At 32.9% G+C, this 25,063-nt stretch overlaps 6 protein-coding genes and 1 non-coding gene across 7 annotated transcripts; 6 read left to right on the top strand and 1 right to left on the bottom strand.

The window, feature by feature from the left end:
• The first annotated feature begins 3,219 nt into the window (after positions 1–3,219).
• On the top strand, positions 3,220–4,142 carry LOC104722783 (auxin-responsive protein SAUR36). The gene has a single exon (XM_010441007.3). It carries the CDS (start codon positions 3,492–3,494, stop codon positions 3,975–3,977), a length of 486 nt encoding a protein of 161 aa, XP_010439309.1. The 5' UTR covers positions 3,220–3,491; the 3' UTR covers positions 3,978–4,142.
• A 736-nt stretch (positions 4,143–4,878) lies between these two features.
• TRNAN-GUU (transfer RNA asparagine (anticodon GUU)) lies at positions 4,879–4,952 on the top strand. Its single transcript has one exon. It is a non-coding gene; the product is annotated as a tRNA-Asn (tRNA).
• A 2,457-nt stretch (positions 4,953–7,409) lies between these two features.
• On the top strand, positions 7,410–8,734 carry LOC104722782 (non-specific lipid transfer protein GPI-anchored 33). The gene is made up of 2 exons (XM_010441006.2): positions 7,410–7,932; positions 8,511–8,734. The coding sequence occupies exons 1-2, from the start codon at positions 7,593–7,595 to the stop codon at positions 8,591–8,593; spliced, it is 423 nt and encodes a 140-aa protein (XP_010439308.1). The 5' UTR covers positions 7,410–7,592; the 3' UTR covers positions 8,594–8,734.
• Positions 8,735–9,065: 331 nt separating this feature from the next.
• Positions 9,066–9,956, top strand: LOC104727830 (non-specific lipid transfer protein GPI-anchored 34). Its single transcript, XM_087474362.1, has 2 exons — positions 9,066–9,507; positions 9,818–9,956. Exons 1-2 carry the CDS (start codon positions 9,159–9,161, stop codon positions 9,898–9,900), a joined length of 432 nt encoding a protein of 143 aa, XP_087330488.1. The 5' UTR covers positions 9,066–9,158; the 3' UTR covers positions 9,901–9,956.
• Positions 9,957–11,781: 1,825 nt separating this feature from the next.
• Positions 11,782–12,923, top strand: LOC104727829 (non-specific lipid transfer protein GPI-anchored 28-like). The gene is made up of 2 exons (XM_010446899.3): positions 11,782–12,195; positions 12,615–12,923. Exons 1-2 carry the CDS (start codon positions 11,850–11,852, stop codon positions 12,764–12,766), a joined length of 498 nt encoding a protein of 165 aa, XP_010445201.3. The 5' UTR covers positions 11,782–11,849; the 3' UTR covers positions 12,767–12,923.
• Positions 12,924–13,519: 596 nt separating this feature from the next.
• Positions 13,520–16,391, top strand: LOC104722781 (FAM10 family protein At4g22670). The gene is made up of 10 exons (XM_010441005.2): positions 13,520–13,896; positions 14,229–14,283; positions 14,384–14,539; positions 14,636–14,804; positions 14,885–14,949; positions 15,029–15,169; positions 15,269–15,385; positions 15,512–15,868; positions 15,970–16,027; positions 16,120–16,391. The coding sequence occupies exons 1-10, from the start codon at positions 13,787–13,789 to the stop codon at positions 16,218–16,220; spliced, it is 1,329 nt and encodes a 442-aa protein (XP_010439307.1). The 5' UTR covers positions 13,520–13,786; the 3' UTR covers positions 16,221–16,391.
• A 1,639-nt stretch (positions 16,392–18,030) lies between these two features.
• On the bottom strand, positions 18,031–19,944 carry LOC104722779 (transcription repressor MYB6). Its single transcript, XM_010441004.2, has 2 exons — positions 19,476–19,944; positions 18,031–18,946 (listed from the first exon to the last, which is right to left on the bottom strand). The coding sequence occupies exons 1-2, from the start codon at positions 19,736–19,738 to the stop codon at positions 18,400–18,402; spliced, it is 810 nt and encodes a 269-aa protein (XP_010439306.1). The 5' UTR covers positions 19,739–19,944; the 3' UTR covers positions 18,031–18,399.
• Between the last annotated feature and the right edge of the window lie 5,119 nt (positions 19,945–25,063).

Raw genomic sequence — 25,063 nt, 5'->3', positions numbered from 1 at the left:
CAAAATTTTATTTTATAAATCATTATATTTTCATTGTCGTTTAATTGGTAGAGATGTTATTATTTGTTTTATTCCCCAAATCAGGTAAGTGGATAGTTCAACTTCAACTATACATAACTTGAAAGGTCCATAAACTAAAAAAAATATGACATAAGCGAATCTTACTATACGAATAGTAAGCGATGATAATTTATTAACTAGTTTGCTGTTGGATTCTATTCAGAAAAGGTCAAAAGGATAAGAACATGGTTAGAGATTTAGCAGCAAAAACATTGAGATCCGTGATTGGTGGATTAACAACAAGTTAACAAAGTTTAAAAAAAATTGCATCTCGATTTTTTATTTTAATAGATAAGATTGACTTCTTGTCCCCAAACATATTTTTTTTTGGTCAAAGTCCCCAAACATATATCTGACGTTTTACTTACCTTAGTCTTTCGATGTTAGTATTTTTGTTCTGTCCAAATTGTTCAGCAGTTAGTGTTGATTGCCATATTGTCGAATCTTTTTCGAGCCGTTTCACATTCACTCAAGCCAGCTTATTAATCTTTAACCCCTAGGCATATAAACGAACATTCTGATCAATCTCGTCACCAAACCACACGCTCAAGACCATTTCAGTTGCTATTTCTATTCACTTAAGTAGACACTCTGTTCGATCATAAAATAGTGACTTGTCGGGATTAAATACGCAACATCTAATATTGGAGTTCGATTCGAAGGCGATATCAAATGCAGTCTTTAAAAATTGTGTTCCATAACACAAATGCTTAACTAAACGTTAAACCAATTGCATTTTTTATTTTATTTTTTTTCATTTAAAATCCACCATCACTAGATTTTTATTAAAAACCTGTTTACATCATTACAATTAAGTACATCTCAAGAATTTATAAAGAACTGATGTATAAGTTTTATTCTTGCAATGTTCCCTGTATACAAAACTACATATTAAAATCTGTCGTTATTTGAATCCTTTCTCGGTCGGCTCGAGAGGATTCATGTGGTCTATTTAGTACTACTAATTAATTAATTTATTAGCACGACTAATTAGCTGATGCGATGTATTTGTTTCACAATTAATTAAGTCATGTTCTAAATTAAAAACTCCAAATTATCATCAAAAGTTGCATCTTCAGTTATTATAGTGAAGGCTTGCAATTATTACGTATCATGTGAAGCTTTTTTGAACTGGTTAATACACAGTCACGTAAATTTCTTACGATAGTAAGCATTGAGTTTGCAAAAATATTATCAAATTAATCGCATGCTTTAGTTCATAATCGACGAGGTTTTCTCAACTTTCCAACTTTTAAGTATCCTGCAACAAGTAACAACTCAACTATGATTTAACCAATAGAAGTAAATAAAAACCACCTTCTCCATGTTAGCTGATATGACATTGTCATAAATATATTACAAAACAGATTTGGAAAGAATAAATCCATCACGGATGTATTGTACCGAATGCTTCAAAATTAGGTACACAAAAGTACATAAATTTGTTACTTTCAATCCTTCCCTTCCATAAAGCCTCCCAATTTCTTTCTTTCCATTTTCTTTTGGCCGAACAAAATACTTCTTTTCTTTCATTTTTAATATTCGTGCAATACATAATTTGGTTCTTCACTTCTTCTAAAATGGTGGTAAATATGTTTAAACACTTCTGTTCCAAAATCAAATTTATAAATTATAATTTGGTTAACCTTTTATAATGCTTATCAATAAAAGAATTTGCCCGATAAGTTCTGTACCTAGTGGAATTTTCAATTTTGTCCACACAAACGAAAAAAAAAATCTCAGACGGGTGTCAAAAACATGTCTTATTCATATATATATATACACATTTAATAATTTTGAAATATTTTGATACGAAGAGAGAAATTGAAAGAAAAAAGAAGGCACTTTCTGTGAACCGAAACATGTTACACAGATCGCACGCGCCGTGCCGACTGCCGACCAAATCCCAACTCCATGTCTCTCCAACACACATGCTTGGCTTTTGTCTTCTTCATTATCCGATTATATATGTTTTATATTTAAAAACTGAAATAATTTAAAATCTGTGTAGAAGGTTTCCATTTGATATCCATTATCTGGGCTATATCTTTAAACATGGCCGTTTATGTTATCCTTTATATAATATGAATCGAGTTCAATCTTATTAAATTCATATTATTAAATTTGGACTAAGACTTAATTAGTCTATATACATAGTAGACTGATAGACAAACCCATATGTGCATGTACACTAAACGACATATTGACCATATAAATGATTAATACATATAATAATAACAATAAAGTACAATTGGATATATAGATGAAATTACAACAAGAAGCATTACTTTTACTCACTTGTGTAATGATCATAAAGTTTGACTAGCTACTGTTTTATTATGTTGCGTAAGGACTGGTGAACATATATATCATGCCAGATGCCTTCGATCGGAAAATAAGAGTTCTTGGCCATATATAGATTGAAACATATACGGACATATGGTCTCTAAGACATAGCTATTAGCTTGCATTTAAATTCTAAGGTGACCAAAAAAAAAAAAACTACAACGAAACCTTTAGGTCAACTTTGCATATTATCGTACGAAACTACGAATGTACTTGCGATTGACTTTGAAAACCCTTTGCTCATTAATTGGAGGGTTGACCTTGGAAACGCTAAGCAAAGTATGACTATTCACCAACGAAAGACACCACACTTAAAGATATGGTCACAAAAAAATCTTAAGTTTAACAGTTAGTTTATTAATTTACTTTTTATGAGTACTATACGGACATAAGAGTTCTTGGCCATATATAGATTGAAACATATACGGACATCTCCCTTACGTTATTTTTTCCAACATCTTCGTAATGACAAATTTTTGTTCTCAAATTATGAATAAAACCGTGAAGAACATGTTATTTTATTCAACCATTTGACAAATCTTGAATTAAGAGTTTGGTCTTGACACAAAGTAGCCTCGTGGCATAAAAACATCAATGGAAGAATCGATAAACATAATCATCTCGTGATACGAACAAGTAAAAATCTTTTAATACAATGAATAAAATAATTCCAAAAACGACAATGAACTAAAAGAAATTGCTATGAATTTACATTTAAAAACAAAATTTTTTTTTTGTATTAGTGACATGTTACATTTGGAAAACAATACATCATGCACATGTATACACCGCACGGACACACATATTAACCATTCAACGGTCACACCTCAGATGCTATAAAAAGAGGTTGCTTTGCTCTCTCTGTTCTCAGAATCAAATCACTCTTCTTCTTCATCTTAAACTGTAACACAGAACACAGATCAGAGAGACATATAGCAGAATCCAAAGTTTCGAAATTTTCGATCAGATCATCTTCTCCAATTCTCAAAACGCAGTTTTTAACAAACCCATTTCATAATTATTCAAAAGGTTGCATCTTTTTTTGTAAGTCTCTGTTTTTCTTTTTCGGAATCTACTAAACAACTATGAAGAGGCTCCGAGGTTTCAAGATCGGACACAGATTCGTCAAGATCTTCAAATGGATAATCCGAAGTAGAAGAAACCAAACCGGGAAACGCCAATGCCTAACCGGGATTCTTAACCCGGTTACAAAAATCTACTCTTTAGCACAGCGGTGTCTCCGTCGTGGAGCTAATAGACTGTGCGGAGGAGGAATGAAACCGGGTCTGACCCGGTTAGGTGACGAGCCGAAGACGCCAGCGGTTCCTAAAGGACATTTAGTGGTTCACGTTGGGGAATCCGGCGACGATACGCGGCGTGTGGTGGTTCCGGTGATTTACTTTAACCATCCTCTGTTCGGAGAGTTGCTGGAGCAGGCGGAGCGGGTTTACGGGTTTGAGCAACCGGGTCGGATTATGATACCTTGTCGTGTATCGGATTTTGAAAAGGTTCAGATGAGGATCGCCGCATGGGATCACTCCCGACGGAAGAGAACTTTTAAGATTCTCTAATTTTTACCTCTTTTATTTTTACAGTTTTAGCTTCTTCTTTTATTACCAAAGAGTCAAATGTCAAGTTTGTGTGAATATCAAAGTTGATAGGTTATACGCATTACCCATACAATTTCTATGTTATTCAAACACAGATTTGCAAATGAGATAATAATTTTTATTTTATCAGTTTGTCGTATCCACAGTATAATCTGGATTTATGTTATTTGTTGTTTTGTTTCTTTCAGACAAGTGATTTGTATGGTACATACATTGGTACCTATCACGTATCATAAAAATCTCATATCAACATGGGTAGGTCAAGATTTATTTTGTGACATGGGGTTATCTGATTATCTCTAGTTATGAATCTTATGATTTTGAAAGTTATCTAACATGTTGAAAAAAATCGAAGTTCGGAATAAAATGTTACTCCAAACTCCATATATTCGTCTTGGAAAAGCATATAATAGGTACAATATTGTTGATGTTGGTTTTAGTTAGTAAACATTATGACATGGGGTTATCTCTAGTTATAAACCTTATGATTTTGAAAGTTATCTAACATGCTGAAAAAATCGAACTTCGGAATAAAATGTTAACCCAAACTCCATATATTCGTGTCTTGGAAAAGCATATAAGGCACAATATTGTTGATGTTGGTTTTAGTTAGTAACCAGTTAAAGTTACACAAGGGAATTATTATTGATGGTGAATAGATTAGTCCAAGGTTCAATGTGAGGTAATAAAAAAATGTGGTTCAAATTTCGGATTTGTTAACATATTTTGTAGATTTAATAAATATACGAAATAAAATTTTAAGATTTAAGTCTTAATGATCTGTAGCTCCCTAAATGAATGTGGTTCATAAATTAAAGAGTTAAATGTTTAAATTAAACTAATTCGTTACTATTAACATCAAGCTGGAGTAGCTCAGTTGGTTAGAGCGTGTGGCTGTTAACCACAAGGTCAGAGGTTCGACCCCTCTCTCTAGCGTTTTATTATATTTTGAACTAAATGCAGCAAACGAACGAAACGCCCTTTGTCTTTCAAATTCTGCGAATGAATAACTCTCATTTGCTCCTAAGCATGAACTTAATTAGAGATAATACTTTTTATTTTTTCCCTTGCATCTGAATCTTTCTTTCTTTGGGAAAAAAACTAAACTGACCCAAATTAAGAGATTAATTACTTAATTAACTCATAAAATATGAGGGTTAGTTGAGCTATTTTTATGCCTAAAATATATTTTTTTGCGGAAAAAATAAAAAGTCAAATTTACCCTTTAAAAAAATACCAGCATTTAAAAAATATATATATATATTTTCAAAAGTCTGTCGGACTAGTTGTGACAGATTTGTTTATTTACGACAGATTTGTTTTTGCACGACAGATTTATTTGTGCATGTCCGACAGATTTATTTTGATTGACAGATTTATTTGAAGATAGTTACGACAAATTTATAATTAGTGACACATTTATTTTAACGGCAGACTTATTTATAAAGACACCACAAACTTTCATAATATATGGCAGATTGGTTATAATATGTGGTAGATTTATTTTTTACAGTTGTTACAGATTTATTTTTTCGCTAAAAATCTGTCGTATTGTGATAGATTTTTTTATGAAAAAATAATTACTAGTTTGACGTCTAGTGATAACAGATTTATTTCATATTACAACATATTTTTTAATTTAACTAAAAATTTGTCGTTTGATAACAGTTTTGTTAAAGTTTATTAAAATTGTAAAGAGACCTACGTTAAAACCATATGTTATGGCAGATTTGTTTATGTTATGACAGCATTGTTTTTGGCTTAAAAAAATCTGTTGTTTGATAACAGATTTATTAGATGTAATTATAGTGACAACAAATTTATTTTATGTTATGACAGATTTATTTTTTTGTTATAACAGTTTTATTTTTGGCTTCCAAAAATCTGATGTTTGTTACCAAATTTGTTTAGATTAGTTGTCATATTCGCCATTAAAATCATTAATTGTTTCTCTATTTTCTATTTATATATCATATTCTTATACATTAACATAGATATATGTTTTAAGTCATATTTTATACATCTTTTTTTTGACAAATCATAATTTTATATATCAGATTTTTTATCATATTCTTTTTTTAGAGATTTGAAGAAAATTATATTTTAAACATCAACACAGATATATTTTTTAAATAATATTTTTAATCATATTTTATTTCATTATAGTTTTATAAAACATGTTTTCGAATTTTTTTTCAAAAAATCATATTTTAATACATAATATTTTTATAAACATATTTTCAAATAAAAAATTTTAAAAATCATATTTTAACTTATTATTTTATACACTATATTTTTCTTTTCTTTTTTTGTTTTATTCTTTTTTTTTCTTCAAATTTTCGTTTTTTCTAATAAAAAAACTTAATTATTTTTTTTTTGTGTTTTTGGTCTTTTTACATAAATATTGTGTCAATCTAATAATGAGATAGTATAGTATGGCAATTGAGTTATTTTTACCCAAATTTGGTTCAATCTAGTGTATTTTCACTTCTTTCTTTGCGGTTCTTAATCAATTAAATACAAAAATTAGTACTCTGCCATTGAAACGTTCAGGAAAGCTGTTAAAGAACAATGACTAAAACTGAATGATTCTAATTTCTAAGAAAGTCAAGGAACTGTATTTTAATTTCAACCAGAAAAACTGTATTTTAATGGAGTAACTTATCAAGTAGTGACTAAATTAAAAATATAATCAAGTTAGTACAAAAAATTCTGCCTTGCCATTGAAACTTCAGAGCAACAAGTAACTTGGAAGAAACTTAACGATTCTGAGAAAGTCAAAGAGGAGGAATAATTCTTTTTCTTAGTGGTGTAAATTATCAAGACAGACTAAATCAAATATATAAAACTTATAGAGCTTTTAAGCTTTTTTACCAAAATTAAAATTAGGGCTTTTATTAAAGAAAAACTATTATTATACTTAACTCTTTTAGAGCTATCTTTTGTTTGTTTTAAAGACCAAATCTAATTCACTATTGTAAGTTTTTGACCTTTTTCCTATTTTTTTATCTTATAACTGAATTTCGTATAAGAAGTGCCATACGTTCTAACGTACACTTAAAAAGATTAGGCATATATAGTTTCCACCTCTCTTGCTTTAACAATCTTCCAAAATTAATAACCCACTAACGAACAAAAGTTAAATTCGAATGGACTAATATAGGAAAAAGGAAATTATTATTTACATTTTCCATGAAATAGAATGGCACTTTTTTCTTGTTTTGCATAAAGTTGTACAAAAGAAGTGGTTCTCACGTTTTAATACACAAAAGCCATACCCGAAATTTAGTTCCATTTCCCTACTTTAAAAATAAAATAAAATAATATATATTCTCCGAACAAATCAACAAATCAAATGCCATATAAGAAAGTCGTACACATTTGGTCAACATTGTGAAGCCAAAATAACACGACTCATGTTAATATGTTATTTTATCAAAATAAGTTCATAACTCTATAAATATATGATAATGTACTTTGGAGAAGTCACATACAACACAGAAAAAAAAAGGAGCTAATCACTAGTCAATCAAAAACAAATCGAAAAATATTAAACCTTTGTTTTTGCCGGCGATCATGGCTTACACAAACAAAGTTAAGGCAGCGGCTGCGGTTGCGACAGTGGTGTTGTTTCTAGCGGTTACGATCGCTGATGCACAGTCTATGCCGCCAATGCCAAAGCTGAATCCTGTGTGTGCGTTGGCGGATCTCCCACACATCATCGAACTTTGCTACGTAAATTTGGATTTGAAGCCATCTGAAGAATGCTGCACTGAACTCAAATCGGCGGGCAAAACGCAAGTGACTTGTCTCTGCGACAACTTCCTTGCACATTCTTCCAACGCCAGCATCACCCAAGCTCGCTACGACCTAGTCCACGAGGCCTGTGGCGTTTTCGAGAAATATGCCTGTAAAGGTACGTACTTTAGTCTCTGTTTTTTCATGGCTTGTCATCTAGTATTGTTCAAAGTTCAAACTATATTATGTTTTCAATCGAGCAAAGATAAATATCTACCGTCGCCACCGATTTCGCATGATTTTTTGGTTTAAGATAGATGGTTATATAATATATATATATATATATATATGCCTGTTAATATTTTATTAAATTTTGAAGTTATGCATATCAATTCGTACGTTAAGAACACGATTATCATAGCATTATGTTAAATGCAACTACTATACTATGTTTTCATAATTATTGATGAAAAGAAATTAAATAATGCCGTAATTCATAAAATCCTTACGTTGTGTACATCTATTAAAAAAACAGTTTTGATTTTGTGCCAAATTGCAAAATGTACGTACGAAATATGTCAAAAGTTGCTGACAAAGAAAAAGAAATATGTCAAAAGTTCATTCAAAAATTTATTAGAATCGACTACAAAGGGAAGATGAGATTGTAAAATCGATGGATTTTTAATGCATGCAATTTGAAACAAAATTTATTGTAATATTATGGTAATTAATTGATTTTTATTTTGCGTGGTAAAGGAGGAGACGCCAACGGAGGATCAACGAACATGATTGCTGCATCAATGGGTCTATTTGGTTTGGTTGCAAGTCTTTTCTTATAATTTATTTCAGTTTGACCTTCCGAATTCAATGTAATTCTGTGATATCCCGGATATTTATAAAAGACATTCACATATGTTTTTGTAATCATGTTGATAATAATTGTTTTACTCTACACTGATTTATATATTTTTGAGAAACTACTTGATCAAGTCAAATTAAACAAAGAAAAATAAAATTAAACAAGAGTAATTTGATCAATTCAAAATACATCAGCAGTTTTGTATAATATTGTATCTAGCCTACGTGAGACCCCTTCTACAAGCGAAGACTTACAGGGCAAAAATATTTCCACTAGTAGTACATCTGGTTTAATATGTACTAGTGGGTTTAAGGCCAAACCATGCTTGGCGCAGTATCTTTGCTGGCCGGAATCTTCGTCTGAAAGGGTCAAAATGCATATAGTGGGTAATAATGGACAGATCATTAACATGGGAAACCTATATTTTCTTGTATTGATTAATAGTATCAACTATGTTACATTCCACTATTCTTCTATATATGGAAATGTATTTTTGAGTTTTGAGAAGTCACAAACGAAAAAACAAAAGTGGGCTAGTCATTTAAATGGCGTACACAAACATGATGGCGGTTGCGGTTACAGCTGTGCTGTTTCTAGCGGTTACGATTGCTCCTCAGTGGACGGAGGCAAAGAAGCCACCAAAGACGACGGATACATCGGCTACAGTGTGCCCGTTTGCAATCCCTGAAATCGTCCAAAATTGCTATGCAACGATGAGTGTGTTGCCATCAGAAGAATGCTGCAAGGATCTCAGAACGGCGAGCAAGACGGAGGTGACTTGTCTCTGCGATAATATCATTGTACATCCAAATCCATTATACGCCAACATCACCAAAGTTTACTTCAACCAAGTCAGCATTGCATGTGGCGTTCTCGACAAATATGCATGCAACGGTACGTCGGTAATTACGTTGATTTTTTAATTAATTATGAGTTCGAAAGTTTTAATCCTGTGATTTAGTTATGCATGGTATTATGTAATTACTCATACAATATCTATATTACTTCTTCTTTTCTTTTTCATATCTTTATTACAACAATTAGGACACGATGATCATTGATCACAAAATTATTAGATTCAGTGATTAAAAGAAGGTGCGAATATAAAATCCATGGATTGAGTAGTTTCTTAGTGAGATTTGAAACAAGAGCCATGGTGGTATATATTATTGTAATTAATTGGTTTTGATTTTATGTGGCAAAGGAGGCGACGCTAATGGAGGAGTAACGAACAAGATTGCTGCATCAATGGCTCTTTTTGGTTTGGTTGGAAGTCTGTTCTTTTAATTTATTTCAATTTTACCTTCCAAATTCTTATATAATAAAAGAATGATGATATAAAAGAGAATAATGTTCAAACCCTCTATCTTTACTAAAATAATCTTAATAAATTTTGATTAATTGTGTCTAAAACAATGGCATATGTGAAAATCTTTTACTAAAAAATGATGTGCACAAAATGTATTTCAAAAATGCTAATATCATTTTTTTTTAAATTGAGCAAAAACATCAACTCTGAATAACAACATCATCAACCTAGGATTATATATAATCATACATAATTAAAATAAAAAACCTATAGAAATTTTTAGCATTTATCACAAGAAACTAGATCTAAAATTTTTGGTGGTAAGGGCAACCCTGATTGGCTTGGTTGACAAAAAAAAATCCTTCCATTTCTATCAAGGCACATTGTTGCTCAAACCTATTTGTCAAAGCCGCGAAGCCATAATCCCTGTAATAGAGCTATACTTGAACTTGAAAGTCTTATACAACATAGAAAAAATATAAATCTCGCTTAGGTTTTTGTACCAATTATCAAAGAATGATTGACGAACTGGTTTAAAGAGAAGCAAGAGTACGTAATGTGTTAACTTTATAATAAATTAAGAAAACCAAATATATTTTCGCGCACCGACTTTAATTTTATTTTTGTTACTTTATTGTATTCAAAATGGCAAAAGCACCATAAGATTTTCTTCTCAAGATATTAAAACAAACCAAAAAGAGATCCAAGATTAGGTTATTGCCTCAAATTCACCAACTTTAGGTATTTTAATGTGAGGGGTTTATTTTCCAGTTGATATATATACCAAGGGTTTAATTAATTATAGAATTATTATTAAGATTTGTTTGCAAAACCCGGATGATAAACCGAAATACCTTCTCGGGTCACCGGACTTTTTGAAAATTAGCAATTCAAAAACTAAGGTCAAGAGATCTAGAGGAATCTCCGATCAGGTCTTAGGGTTACGGTTCTTCCCGATGACGGCAATATTTGAGAAAGAGAGAGATTTCTTTTATCAAAAGAAAATATTTGAGAGTAAGAGGACAAAGAAATCTCTAATACAAAGATTTTATAAACCGAAACGATTGAATAATCTCGGAATTTTTATGGTCTTGCTTTGTTCAATATGTGTTTTCCTGGTCCATTATTTATAGCCCGTTAATCAAATCAGTGTATATATTTTGTTCACTTGTGTTCAACAAGGTGTAAAGATTTTGTTCAACAATGTGATTCGCACGTCCTATATACACCCAAATGCTCTACCATAAATTTAATTTCGTTATATTTATGAATCAGCACAATAAATTTCATTACTGTCACTGAAAGAGTTTGGTCTGAATTCTAAAATCTCCAGTAAATTACATTTGAGTTACAAAGGATTTAATGAAAAAGAGTCAACAAACCAAACATTACTTATACACACATACATCATGAGAAAGAACCGTCGTTCCATCTCAATGAATAATCAGTTATATTATAAATCCTGATAAAAAAAATACTAATAGTTAGTTGTATGATCGTAAGAATCTTGGTTTATATTAATGAAAACATATCTTTGAGTTGTCATCGCCGTCCACTCCATTCCATTTTATATACTACTTAAAGTTTGATTTTGATTTCTCTCCAATTAAACATGAACATGTGTCGTAACTCGTAACTCATAACATATAATAGTTATCCTAAAAAAACACAGGTATTTTGCGAGGAACATGGGTAGGGAAAGAAAGTCGCAGTTTTTTTGGTCAACTATATGTAAATATAAAACAAGGATTATGAAAATAAAAATAAAAAATAAAGGAGAAATCATTGACTGATGAATCAATAATGTATACATTGCCAAGACTCTACTCTCTATATATACGTCAATGAAGTTTTTGTGAGAAATCACAGAAACACAAAGTGATATAATTAAAAAAAAAAAAAAAAAAAGCGTTTTAGAGACAATCAAATGGCTTACACTTACCAAATTTCATCGGTTGCAGCGGTTGTGTATCTAGCGGTTGCGATTGCTCCACTGTTAGCTGAGCCGGTGTCACCGATGTTTCCAAATATGACTCCTGAATGTGCCACGGTGATGCCTGACTTGCTCGATAAGTGTTTTGGAACCGTTAGAGTTACACCAACGGAAGAATGTTGCAACGATCTCAAATCCGCAACTACAACGCAAGTCACTTGCCTTTGTGATAATTACATTGCAAACCCGACGATTGTGAACATTACTGGACCTTACTCCGCCGGAATCACAACTAAATGCGGCGATTTCAACAAATACTCTTGCGACGGTACTAGTAAAGGTATGTCGATTTTTTTTTCTTCTTTTCTTATGATGATATGCAATTATGTTATGTAGTACTTATGTAGGTAAATTATAGGGCATACCATTACTATTTTAATTCTTTTGTTATATATATGATTAAAAAAATATGTTAGAAACTGCAACTTTGACGTTCATGAACTATGCATTTACAAGTATACGTTGAACATAATATCATTTTCTATAAGGTAGAATGTAATTCCTAAGATGATGTTATTGTCACGATTACATTGGAAAATTATAATAAACTAAGTAATTACGACGAGATTATACTTAAAACACATGATACACTCATACACGAACGTCACAAAGTTTTGATATAATCTGTAATGCAATTTGAAATAAGATCAAATGGTGCGTTCAAAGTAATTAATGGATTTTGATTTTGTTGTGTCAAAGGAGGAGAAACCGGAAGCAGCAGCAGTAACAGCAGCACGACCAGCAATGTAGACAATAGCAAGAGTGAGGTCAACGGAGGAGCAACGAACAAGATTGCTGCATCAATGGCTGTTTTTGGCTTGATTGCAAGTCTGGTCTTCGTTATGTTCTAATTTATAGTTATTTAAAATTTTATGTAATTTTTTTTATTACATAAAATTTCTGCGAACTTAAAACAATGCGTTTATATGAATGCATGTTTGCATCTAACGTTCATTTGTGTTATCCTTGCTTATTTTCTTTTAATGAGTTTTGGTGGTTTTGCAATTATATTTTTGGGCCTCAAAGACGGACTTATAATGTCCAACGAAACACCCAACTAGAAAAAAATGAGGTGTGAATTTCTTGTGAATATATATGAATCAATTATTGAATTAATTTTTTTATTTAATTATGTTGATATTTCAACTTCAATCGGTTGGAATATAAATATTTCGTTCAACCAACCATTTAAACAACATGATTAATTGATTAATAAAAAGGTGAGTAAAAAAACTTTAAAGATCAATAAATGCCTCCTACAAGAAAATATAAACTTTTAAAGAAAAAAGAAAACATATCTTCTGGTAAATAAAATCGCTATTCAATTACAATTTAAAGATTTAATAGTTAAACAGATTTGGATTTTTTTTTCTAATAACTTTTGATATTAATACATAATTGTAATATAAATTATGTTATATTTTGAAGTGATTCTTTTTCTAACTAGAACCAAATTGAATTTAATCTAAACCAAACTAACATTACGTCGAACCGATTACCAAAGTGAAACCAAACGTGATCGTGTGTACAAATAGAGAAATGGTTTAATAACTCTTAATTATATTGTTTTAACTTTTTGGTTCGGTTCGGTTCAATTTTGTTTTATCCCTTCCGGAAACAATAATAGCCGGTCCAAATCCGGCGATGCTTATCCGTAAACATAAGAAAGAGAAGAAGATACTAGAAGAAAAGAAACCCTTTAATTATTCTCACTTCCCTTTTTTCCCCAAACCTCTCTCTCGGGAAATCGAAAGCAACGACGAGAGACTTATAAAGAAACAGACGAGACTTTTTAACACTCAAGACCTAAACAAACACTCTTTGTATCTCTCTCGCCCGCCGATCGGAAGCAAAGTTTCTCAGAAACAAAGATGGATGCAACGAAGCTTAGTGAGCTCAAGGTCTTCATCGACCAATGCAAGTCTGACCCTTCCCTTCTCTCTACTCCTTCCCTCTCCTTCTTCCGCGACTACCTCGAGAGGTACTTCCTCGTTTGCTTCGATCTAATCGTTTTTTTCTTCCTATGCCTTTAGTTTTCATCTGTATTTGTATTGGTTTAGAATTTTTAGTTTCAGTAAAGTATTGATCTTTGAGTCTATGTTTGTGGAAAGTGTATTTCTCTGATCTCTCGATGAAATCTGTTGTGGAATTTGATAAACCCTTTACCCTCTTGTAGATGAAAGTTCCTGTCTTTGGTTTTAATCTTTTAGATTTGGTGAAAAGTTTTTACCTTTTATCTGTGTGAGTGAGGCTAATCTGTTGTTCTGGAAATTTTTGAGCTTTTGATGAGTTTTGGAATTTTTATGATTTCAGTCTTGGTGCTAAGATACCTACTGGTGCTCATCAAGAAAACAAAGACACTAAAGCGGTATTGTACCATCATTGTTTATATTTGATTTCAACTGAATGTGTTTCTCTTCTGTAGAAGAGTTTGTTTTTGATTTGATTGTTTTTTTTTTGTTTAACAGAGGAGTTTCGTAGTTGAAGAGAGTGATGATGATATGGAGGAAACTGAAGAACTAAAACCTAAAGTGGAGGAAGAAGAAGAGGAAGATGAGATTATTGAATCTGATGTTGAGCTTGAAGGAGACACTGTTGAACCTGATAATGATCCTCCTCAGAAGGTATGGTGATGGCCGACCAAAAACAAAAACCTCAGCTTTTGGTTTACTAATTTCTCTCTGGTTATATATCTCTTGACTCTCTCGGTGTTGATACAGATGGGGGACTCATCAGTGGAGGTGACTGATGAGAATCGTGAAGCTGCTCAAGTAGCTAAGGGCAAAGCCATGGAAGCCCTTTCTGAAGGAAACTTTGATGAAGCAATTGAGCATTTGACTGAGGCAATTACTTTGAATCCGACTTCAGCTATTATGTATGGAAACAGGGGTGAGTACAAAACTGATTTTGTGCATTATAACTTCCATCAGATGGGTTTCTGTACCTTATTGTTTATATATGTGTTTCAGCTAGCGTCTACATTAAGTTGAAGAAGCCAAACGCTGCTATTCGAGATGCAAACGCTGCATTGGAGGTACAGTGTTCTATCATTTTCTCCGCCATTTTTGTGTGTTTAGTGATGATATTGAATCTTTTTGTGTTTGAGATCGCAGATTAATCCTGATTCTGCCAAGGGATACAAATCACGGGGCATGGCTCGTGCCATGCTTGGAGAATGGGCAGAGGCTGCGAAAGACCTTCACCTTGCTTCTACGATAGACTATGATGAGGAAATTAGTGCTGTGCTCAAGAAGGTATGCACAGGATTGTCTGTTTGCTTTTTTTTTTTCTGTTTGAATTTATAAACAATGCATTAGCATGATTCAGTTACAAACTTTTCTTGAAATCTGCAGGTTGAACCTAATGCCCATAAGCTTGAGGAACACCGTAGAAAGTATGACAGATTACGTAAGGAAAGAGAGGACAAAAACGCTGAGCGTGATAGGCTACGTCGCCGCGCTGAAGCACAGGTAGCTTCGTAGACCATGAAATCGATCAGAATAGTCTTTTGATAACATTAGTGTCAGTTTTTATATTGACATTATCACAGAACTATATTTTTTTGTGTGGCTTATCCATGTCTCTTTTTCTGCTAGGCTGCCTATGATAAAGCTAAGAAAGAAGAACAGTCATCATCGAGCAGACCATCCGGAGGCGGTTTCCCAGGAGGTATGCCCGGTGGATTCCCTGGAGGTATGCCTGGAGGATTCCCAGGAGGTATGGGTGGTATGCCCGGTGGTTTCCCAGGAGGTATGGGTGGTATGCCCGGTGGATTTCCAGGTGGTATGCCGGCAGGAATGGGCGGTGGTATGCCAGCAGGAATGGGTGGTGGTATGCCAGGAATGGGTGGTGGTATGCCAGCAGGAATGGGCGGTGGTATGCCAGGAATGGGTGGTGGTATGCCAGGTGCAGGCGGTATGCCGGGTGGTATGGACTTCAGCAAAATATTGAACGTAAGAGTGACTATTTTGTGAATTACCAAAATCTATACTTTATGAAGCTACAGCCATAGAAGGTATTGAATATGTGAGATTGGTTTGATATTTGTGAGCAGGATCCTGAGCTAATGACGGCATTTAGCGATCCAGAAGTCATGGCTGCTCTTCAAGATGGTATGACTCGACTTAAATGTTGTTGTTGATGTTACTACCCTAATGTTTTGAGTATGTTTGAGTCTTGAATATTGTTTGAATGCTTTTAACAGTGATGAAGAACCCTGCGAATCTAGCGAAGCATCAGGCGAATCCCAAGGTGGCTCCGGTGATTGCAAAGATGATGGGCAAATTTGGAGGAGGTCCCAAGTAAACAAAATAACTAGTTTTCTTCTCTTTGCCATTACTGTGTTTTAATTGCCTGAGATGAGAGATATGTTGGAGATTTTTTTTTCATTTTATGTTTCGTTGCAGAGAAGAACTTGAACAGAAGCTAAACTATGTCCTCTTCGTTAGTAATTTACCATCTTTTTTTCGTGTTTCACTTCCTGTGTTTTGAATACTTGGTCGGAGCATCAGATGGGAATTGTTCTTAGAATTTTTACTTTGGAAGATTTACAAAAGCAAACCGTTTTGCTTTTTTGGTCTCAGGCCACAAATGGTGTCAGTAACTTGGTCGTGTGCACCCATATTTGTTTTGAATTCTATGAGCTCAATTTAACATAAGGTTGTTTAGTAATGTCTTGGACTCTGTCAAGAACCCTCCAAATTGGTGGGGATGACTTGCATTTTGGCTCTTCCCTTGTAAGGGTGTTAAGTGGATTAGCTCTACCTCATCACTTGTAAAGGAATTAAAATGGATTAACTTACTCCATTCATACCCACCAATTAAGATATTTTGCGGAATTTGGCAGGTGTGTCTGTCAAAGACCACGGTCCTAAAAGAATACAAGTGTAGTTGTTTATTTTTAAGTTGTAACTTGTAAGAACAAAAAATTTGATTAAGAAAATATCAATGGGTACACTTGGTAGTGTTATCCGAAAAAAATCATACGACACTTTCAATAATTCTATTAAACTAGGGTCCACTCTACACTCTATGAGTAGACGACTTATAGCATTTCTTACCACATAATTTAGTATTGACTAATAGACTATATAAGTAGAAAATGAGTAGTAGTATATTTTATGAATCGAATAACTTGCGTGGAATTAATTTTCATGGGAATTTAATGTGAAGAAGAAGAAGAAGAAATTGAACCCTTTGTTTAGTTCGTTGACAAAGTTGTCGACACCAAATTATAAGTCCAGTGTTGACGGTTTGATGCATTCACATTTAACTTCGTAGTATACTGCTATTATCATCTCATTTCAGATGGTTTGACATAAAAGGCTAAAACTATGAAGTTGATTCTACAAACAAGTAAGATACTATTTTACTTGATTGATAGATTTTATTTGTATGCTGCATCTTATATGTTTTATTTTATTTTTAAAAAATGATAGTATTTAGTTTACGAAGAAGGGAATTGAGTTTGGGTATTTCTGAATAAACAATTTGCTTCTCTGATCATATCTAGTTTACTATTTTACATTAGTTGTGTTGTTTCTCATAGTCTTGAGTTCAAATCCAAAAGTGTGATTGAATACAAAAATTGATGATGAATGGAAATATTGACCAACAACGAAAATAAATGATCATTTAGAAAGAAAAAATCAATGTAGCTGTCAACAAGGTAAATTTCATTTTATTTTCATCAAATTGGTAGGAATTGTCTATTAGGGGACATATTTGAAAACAATATGAAAATCCAAACTGCTTTACGGCGAAGACCAATGGGTCTTAGACGATCATGGGTTACTTTCATACGTTGTATTAGATATATGTAAATTCGGACTTCGATCTGTGGTCGCTAGTATACTTTAAAATTATCAACAAAAATTATACTCACTTTCAAAACCAACAATTGACTTGACTACAATGGCTATTTTAATTCAGACCACATACTATATTCATACTTATTTAAAAAAATTGATTTGGCTCATATCGTCTTTGAACATCAATAATGTCTTAAAATGGTTGAAAATTTATATATATATATATATATATATATATATATAGATATACATTACATGGTCAATGATGATAAAGCCAGAAAAAAAATAGGAGCCAAGCCTCTAAGTTAAGAAAAGATTCAAACGTTGTTGATAGCGTAAAACTTCACATTATTTTCATGATATTTTTCCTTCTTAGCCTTTTGGCATTATGTGAATAATTTACAATACAAAACCAAAGAAATTTAAATAAACTTGTATATTCTTGACTTTGACGAACCCCTACACCATACCCTAATTAACAATACTTGAAATCCACGTTGCACCCTTACTGCTTTACATGGATTTCTTATGCTACTACATATATATATTTATGATTTTTTTACGTATGTGTGTGTGTGTATATATATATATATGCCACGTATGCATAAAACATGACATTCTTTAATGCTTGTGACTCATCTCCATAGAGTTGCCACTATGTCAATAGCGAACAGTCAAAACCCAAAGTCATGAACACCAAAGTCTTGGCAATAGTCGAGAAACATCCAATCCTTGTCGTTGATTCCTTCGGGTGACCATATTGGAATATCTGCAACGGTGCCTAACATATTGTTGTCACATAATGTTCCACCCACGGCGCCATAATTACTATCACTCCACGAGCCCTCAGCTTTAGTAGTTTCGTCGGACCATAAGTAACTAAACAACTCATCATCATTATAGATGTTGTCAAGTATATGATTTTCATTGTCCACCAAACTGTTTTGATCAGTAACCGTGCTACTGCTTTCATCTTCTGTTGTTGTCGTGCCACTTATTTCTAAAGTTTTTGTGCTGGTTGTCTTTGGTTCCAGTGAGCCATCATCTTGATTCGATGAGATTGTTTTGGAGTTATCGGTATTACAAGGTTCTTGGGTAAGAGGTTGATGGGTCACAGGGTCGATTCCCATCTTAAGAAGTTTTTTCTTGATGTGAGTATTCCAGTGGTTTTTTATTTCGTTATCTGTTCTTCCAGGTAATCTTGAAGCTATCTTAGACCACCTATAATACACAAACAATGGTTTAAAAATACAAACAGGAATATACAATATTTAATAAAGTGTTGGTGGATATGTTTCTGAAATATAAACACAAGAAGATTGACAAATTAAGTTAACATTATTTTTGGAACCGAAGGACGTTACTTTGTCTTGAAGTTGATTTCATTGAAAAATAAATGCAAATCTAAAGATTATTCTACTTATTTGACCATCTTGTTTGGAACTATCTAATTTATTATTTGGCATAATTTACATAACACATACATACACTAAACATGTTGGATCACATGCATTTGACTTTATATTTTACGAAGAACAACCCGATCCAAAGTCCAAAACAATGTTTATCTTAACTCTCTAGCTAGTTTAATTTTGTTACAACGTAAAAATTGAATTTTAACATAAATTTGTAAATTTTAAGCTTCCGTCCATATATCTATGACACAAATCATTAAGTAAGAATTAGAAGAAAAATAAAAGAAAGAATCTATATTTGGAATTTTAATATATGATTAGTTATTTCGGCTTACTTATTGCCGAGATGAGCATGAAGATCAATGACAATTTGTTCTTCATCATTAGAGAGAAGGCCTCTCTTCAAGTCAGGCCGGAGATAGTTAGTCCACCGGAGGCGGCAACTCTTTCCGCAGCGGCGGAGACCGGCCATCTTTGGCAAAGCACGCCAGCAACAATGGCCGTTTGTGAGAATGAAGTTTATGAGCTTCTTGTCTTCCTCCGCCGTCCACGGCCCTTTCTTGACCCCTAGCTTGTCGCAGCATGGCTGCCTCCCCATTAAATATTAATTAAATCTGTATATAATGTGTGTTTTATATATTATGTAATATGGGGATGTGAAGAAGAGAGTTGAGAGATGGAAAACTAAAGTTATTGGGGATGGAAAATCTCAACAGCTTGCAAGTTTTGTCAAAAGCCTACCAAAGCTCACCCACCTATATATAACCTTCTCACACCTTTCTCCCACAATAGTAAATTATATTCATTTCTTTTTTTTGTTAAATACATACATATATATATATATATATCTTATTAATTCTAACAAATTACCAAGAAGTTAGTGGCATTATGGCAAGACATTTGTACTAGTAGCGGTTTAGACTTATAAGACTTTTACTTTTTAAAAAATTTCTAATAGCCAAATTTTTCCCAATCCGATTTTATACTTATCTTTCAGTTTAAAAAAAAAAAATTCTAAAGCCATTTTTATTTAAAATATTTTTTCGAAAATTTTTCAAAGAAATTTTCAAAGTAACTTAGTATATGTACCCGTCTTCAGTACTTTATCATTAGTCTGATGATCTAAACAAAAATTATGCATTACTCGTCCATACAAATAAGTATATACAATACAGATCAGAATTTTTGAAGGTACATGTAACGTAGCCTTATTTGTTGTTGTGGTATATACAGATGTCATGATGGGGAAGGTACAACAGTTTAGAAGAATATATTTTGTGTTTTACTTTATGTATGTATAATCGTATATACTATGGTTCATTTAAGTTAATATTGAATTGTTGTTGATTTCAGTTTATGAGTTAATTAGTCAGCTAAGGATTTAAGGTTTTTGATAAAATAAGTTTATTCCAATAAATAATGATTCAGGTTTTTTTCTTGGGGTCAGAAATGATTAAGGTTAGGAAATAGAATTGGCCTTACTTTGTCAAATCTGACGCTAATAGGATCACAGAAAGGAGTGTTGGAGATGTCGCATTTGGTTGGTGAAAATGACTTTGGAACTAATGTGAAAGGATAGGGTGCGTGCGAATGTACGCAATCACACGTGCGACTCATCACAGTTTTAACCCAAATACTTGTTCAAGTATCAAATAAAATATATACATTGTAGTATATGCTAAGAATGCTATAACCTTACGCAGTATTCCAAAGATTTTGATAACTACAAATTAAATCGCTAGTTATTAGTAACCACTTAAATTGTCGATGAACCAGGGACCATAAAACGAATAAATAATAGTCATTTTGTTGCTAACAAGTAACAACACCAAAACAAATAAAAATTGAATCGTTGATCGTTTTGTTGTCGCTAGCAATTACAAAATAAACACGAATAAAAGTCATCAACGAGTCTTTTTACAAAACCAAATTTACATAGATCAGTGACAATGAGAGCTTTACTCCACCGGGATAAACCATTTTTTTTGGCAACCATAACAAACCTAATTACGTATATATGTGTCTCTATTTTTGGTAAGATTTTCTTTTTTACATAACATAGAAGAAACTTAAAAGCTTCAATACTGAATTGGCAAAACATAAATTATTGTCGCCGATAGGAAGATATGTATAGACGAATGTGTATTTGACACATAGGTGTACACGTATACATCATGTATCAATTTATCTTTCTAGACCATTCTAATCTTTGTGACTTGTGGGTGACTTGCAATTTTGGGTTCATGGTTTTGGTACACATTATATTAGTCTTTATTATAAAGTATATACATTTTCTCAAACGTGTGATTTTCGAACTCATCGGTTAATTGTTTAAACCGATCGGAATTATTTTTAGATAATCTTCTATAAAGAATGTATGCTATAAGATGATATAGTGCTAGTAAACGTTATTTTACGTATTATGAAATATTGTTATCCTAAATGAGGAAATAGGTGGACATATAAACGGGAAGTTTATTTGCTACACCAAAATAAGAGTTGTAAATTCTAAATGAGTATACATTTCTAGGTTTTGCAAATGCATTTAGTTTTGGGGCATTCAAGTGCAATGCCAATACGTTAATTTTGTCCTTTTAAAAAATAAAGTTTGTCAACTTTTTCTCGAATAGATCTGAGCAGTCTAACCTTTTTATTTCTTTTAAAACCTCTAGTATCAGAAAAGGTTTTTAGTTTTCTGCTCAATGATGAATCTCAATTCAACGAAATTAGCAAGTAATTAATGCTTTAGCATTCTTTTTCTTGATTCCGATTTCTTTGACTTGTGTTTAGTTCTACTGCTGATCAAAATAATGGAAACAAAACAACAATTTCTAACTACGATATTTTTTTTTTCCTTGGGAGAACAACACTTTCGTTTCAACCAAATAATGTACATGTGTTCCCACTTTTTGCCCACGATATTTTTTTTTTTTTTTGAATTACCAAATGTTTCCAGGCACAAAAATTTTGTCCCCTCCCAAGCCCACATAAATTTTTCTTGCACTAAATCTTTTTTTTTTTTTTTTTTGTTGGCTGAATCATTATTCACTAAGTAATATATTTAGTGAAATACAATCTTATCAATATATTTTTAAAAATTATTATTTAGAATGTGGTCGTTCAATTTATTAAGTGTATAAATATATGAATCTTTGTTCCATGACATGGAATCTATTCTAAATTTACAATTTATTCTTTGTTAAAGTGACATTTGAAAACCTTAGAATTAGGAAACGAGACTTCTGCTCTAAACCCCACCACTTTCTTCTATTTCTCTACAACTCTCGTTTGCTAATTTATTAATTAATTAAAATTCAAGACTCTTAATGATCGCTTGTTCACTTAATCAAAAGTGTTAAATCAACTTCTTGCTTTAATCCCATTTTCAAGTCACCACTTACGTAACTTACGAGTAATGCCATCGTCATTATATTATGCATGCATATAAATTCGTGTGTATGTATGGAACTGTAAGTATAAAGAGGTGGCACCATTGTTAGTCAAGTCACTTTTGTCCCCTTTAATTGTAGACTATATATTATTTAACTACTAACTATCTGAGAACATAATATTTACTGGAAAAATGTTACAATGTATGACTGTTTAACATAAGTATTTACAGTTCGTCTTCAGATAAAACTATATATAATCAATGTTTACATGCATGTCACTGAAAGTGGTTAGTCATAAATAGTATATATACATGAGATTATGAGAACAACGATACAGATAATTAACCTATATATGGTGGTCATGCAAAAAGCCAGATGTGAACTTATGTTGAACAGAAAATATCATTTGTCACTGCATAGTCATGAGGTGATACATCAAACATGCTCAAATAAAAATTTCGGCTACAAAGAAAATAGAAATAAATAGATTTGTGTTGTGAAATTAGAGAACTAGAGGTTATATTATCTTCTTCTTGTTGATTAAATTGGTAAGAGTACATATATATAGTAATGCATAAAGCTCTAATACAATAGGATTCCTAAACTGATTTAGAATAAGAGAAGGTGACCGATGGACCTTGTGGACTTGGACATGTATATGAGCCGGTTATGGAGATCCATCCTTAGTGATTTACAACACTCCCCCTTAGATGACATAACCGTGCAAATGCTAAGAGATCACCATAATACGCTTGGGGATGCTGCCTCATTAAAACCTTACCAGGAAAACCCAGTGGGACAAAACCATGGTGAAGTAAAAAGAGTACATCACGTATTACTCCCCCTGTTCTAAGCATCACTAAAAGTCATTGAGTCTCTGTATCCCAATCTGGTGCAAGAGCTTCTTGAATGTTGATGTCGATAATGACTTGGTGAAGAAATCGGCTGAATTGTTGCAAAATGGAACTTGCACCACTTGAACTTCTCCGGCCTTTTGTAGTTCATGTGTGAAGAAGAACTCAGAAAAAATGTGCTTCGTTCGATCTCCCTTGATATATCCTTCCTTGAGTTGTGCGATGCAGGCGATGTTGTCCTCATATATGACAGTTGGTTCCTTGTCATCGGTCATGCCACAATCTGACTTGATGTGTTGAGTCATCGATCTCAACCAACACACTCACGGCTGGCTTCATGCGTAGCTAAAATCTCTGCATGATTAGATGATGTAGCCGCAATGGTCTGCTTCATTGAACGCCATGAAATTGCTGTACCACCGTGTGTAAACACATAGCCGGTTTGAGACCTTGCATTATGTGGATCCGATAAATAACCTGCATCAGCAAAAACAACTAAACCTTCTTTGTTATGGTTAGTATAAAATAAACCCAAATCCAATGTTCCTTGTAGGTAACACAATATGTGTTTGATACCGTTCCAGTGCCTTTGGGTCGGACAAGAACTAAATCTTGCTAGGAGGTTCACGACAAAACATATGTCTGGTCTAGTGTGGCTAGCCAAAAACATTAAAGCTCCTATAGCACTGAGGTATGGTACTTCCGGACCGAGAATCTCTTCATCGTCCTTCTTCAGACTGAATGGATCACTGTCCAAATTTAAGCTTCTCACAACCATTGGGCTAGGAAATGGGTGAGCCTGGTCCATATTAAATCTCTTGAGTACCTTTTCAATATATGTCATTTGATGCACAAGGATTCCATCATTTATGTACTCAAGTTGCAATCCCAAACAAAACTTAGTCTTACATAGGTCTTTCATTTCAAACTCTTTCTTGAGATATTTAACTGTTTGGGCGATTTCCCCAGAAGTTCCTAGGATATTCAAATCATCCACATATACTGCTATAATTACAAACCCTTTGTTTGCAAACTTCTTTATAAAAATACATGTACTGATGGGATCATTCTTATAACCTTCTTTGGCTAGGTACTCACTTAACCTATCGTACCACATACGCCCACTTTGTTTCAGTCTATAAAGGGATTTGTTTAGGCTTATGAAGTATTGTTCTCGAGAACCATTCTTATCTATAAGCTCAATACTCTCTGGTAATCTCATATATATTACATTATCCAGTGGACCATATAAATATGCGGTCACTACATCCATTAGCCGCAAGTCAAGTTTTTCTCTTATAGCCAGACTTATTAAAAATCTAAAAGTCGTTGCATCCATCACATGGGAGTATGTCTCCTCATAATCTATTCCTGGTTTTTGTGAGAATCCTTGTGCACTCCTTGTGCAACAAGTCGTGCCTTATATCTCACGATTTCATTATTCTCATTTCTTTGCCTCACAAAGATCCACTTATGTCCTATTGGTTTTATATCGAATGGTGTCCTTAAGATCGGAGCAAACACATTCCTTTTCTTTAATGAATTCAACTCCACGTCAATGGCTTCTTTCCATTTGAACCAATCTTTGCCTTGAGTGCACTCTAATATAGACGTGGGTTCATGATCCTCATTTATTTCAAGTGCTACCTTGTATGCAAATATATCATCAATCTCGGC

Source organism: Camelina sativa, chromosome 11 (genome assembly GCF_030686135.1).
Source record: "Camelina sativa cultivar CO46 ecotype springtype chromosome 11, ASM3068613v1".
NCBI classification, from domain to species: domain Eukaryota; kingdom Viridiplantae; phylum Streptophyta; class Magnoliopsida; order Brassicales; family Brassicaceae; genus Camelina; species Camelina sativa.
Note: the sequence above shows the minus strand (reverse complement) of the source record. Positions and strands in the feature narration are given on the sequence as shown.

Excerpts from the sequence above, each read along its gene's own strand:
- LOC104722781 (XM_010441005.2), top strand. The coding sequence starts at position 13,787 with ATGGATGCAACGAAGCTTAGTGAGCTCAAGGTCTTCATCGACCAATGC. Across the intron at positions 14,284-14,383 it reads AAAACAAAGACACTAAAGCG|AGGAGTTTCGTAGTTGAAGA; the intron begins GTATTGTACCAT and ends TTTGTTTAACAG. Across the intron at positions 14,805-14,884 it reads TATTATGTATGGAAACAGGG|CTAGCGTCTACATTAAGTTG; the intron begins GTGAGTACAAAA and ends TATGTGTTTCAG.
- LOC104727830 (XM_087474362.1), top strand. The coding sequence starts at position 9,159 with ATGGCGTACACAAACATGATGGCGGTTGCGGTTACAGCTGTGCTGTTT. Across the intron at positions 9,508-9,817 it reads CGACAAATATGCATGCAACG|GAGGCGACGCTAATGGAGGA; the intron begins GTACGTCGGTAA and ends TATGTGGCAAAG.
- LOC104722782 (XM_010441006.2), top strand. The coding sequence starts at position 7,593 with ATGGCTTACACAAACAAAGTTAAGGCAGCGGCTGCGGTTGCGACAGTG. Across the intron at positions 7,933-8,510 it reads CGAGAAATATGCCTGTAAAG|GAGGAGACGCCAACGGAGGA; the intron begins GTACGTACTTTA and ends TGCGTGGTAAAG.
- LOC104722779 (XM_010441004.2), bottom strand. The coding sequence starts at position 19,738 with ATGGGGAGGCAGCCATGCTGCGACAAGCTAGGGGTCAAGAAAGGGCCG. Across the intron at positions 18,947-19,475 it reads CATGCTCATCTCGGCAATAA|GTGGTCTAAGATAGCTTCAA; the intron begins GTAAGCCGAAAT and ends TGTGTATTATAG.
- LOC104727829 (XM_010446899.3), top strand. The coding sequence starts at position 11,850 with ATGGCTTACACTTACCAAATTTCATCGGTTGCAGCGGTTGTGTATCTA. Across the intron at positions 12,196-12,614 it reads TTGCGACGGTACTAGTAAAG|GAGGAGAAACCGGAAGCAGC; the intron begins GTATGTCGATTT and ends GTTGTGTCAAAG.
- LOC104722783 (XM_010441007.3), top strand. The coding sequence starts at position 3,492 with ATGAAGAGGCTCCGAGGTTTCAAGATCGGACACAGATTCGTCAAGATC.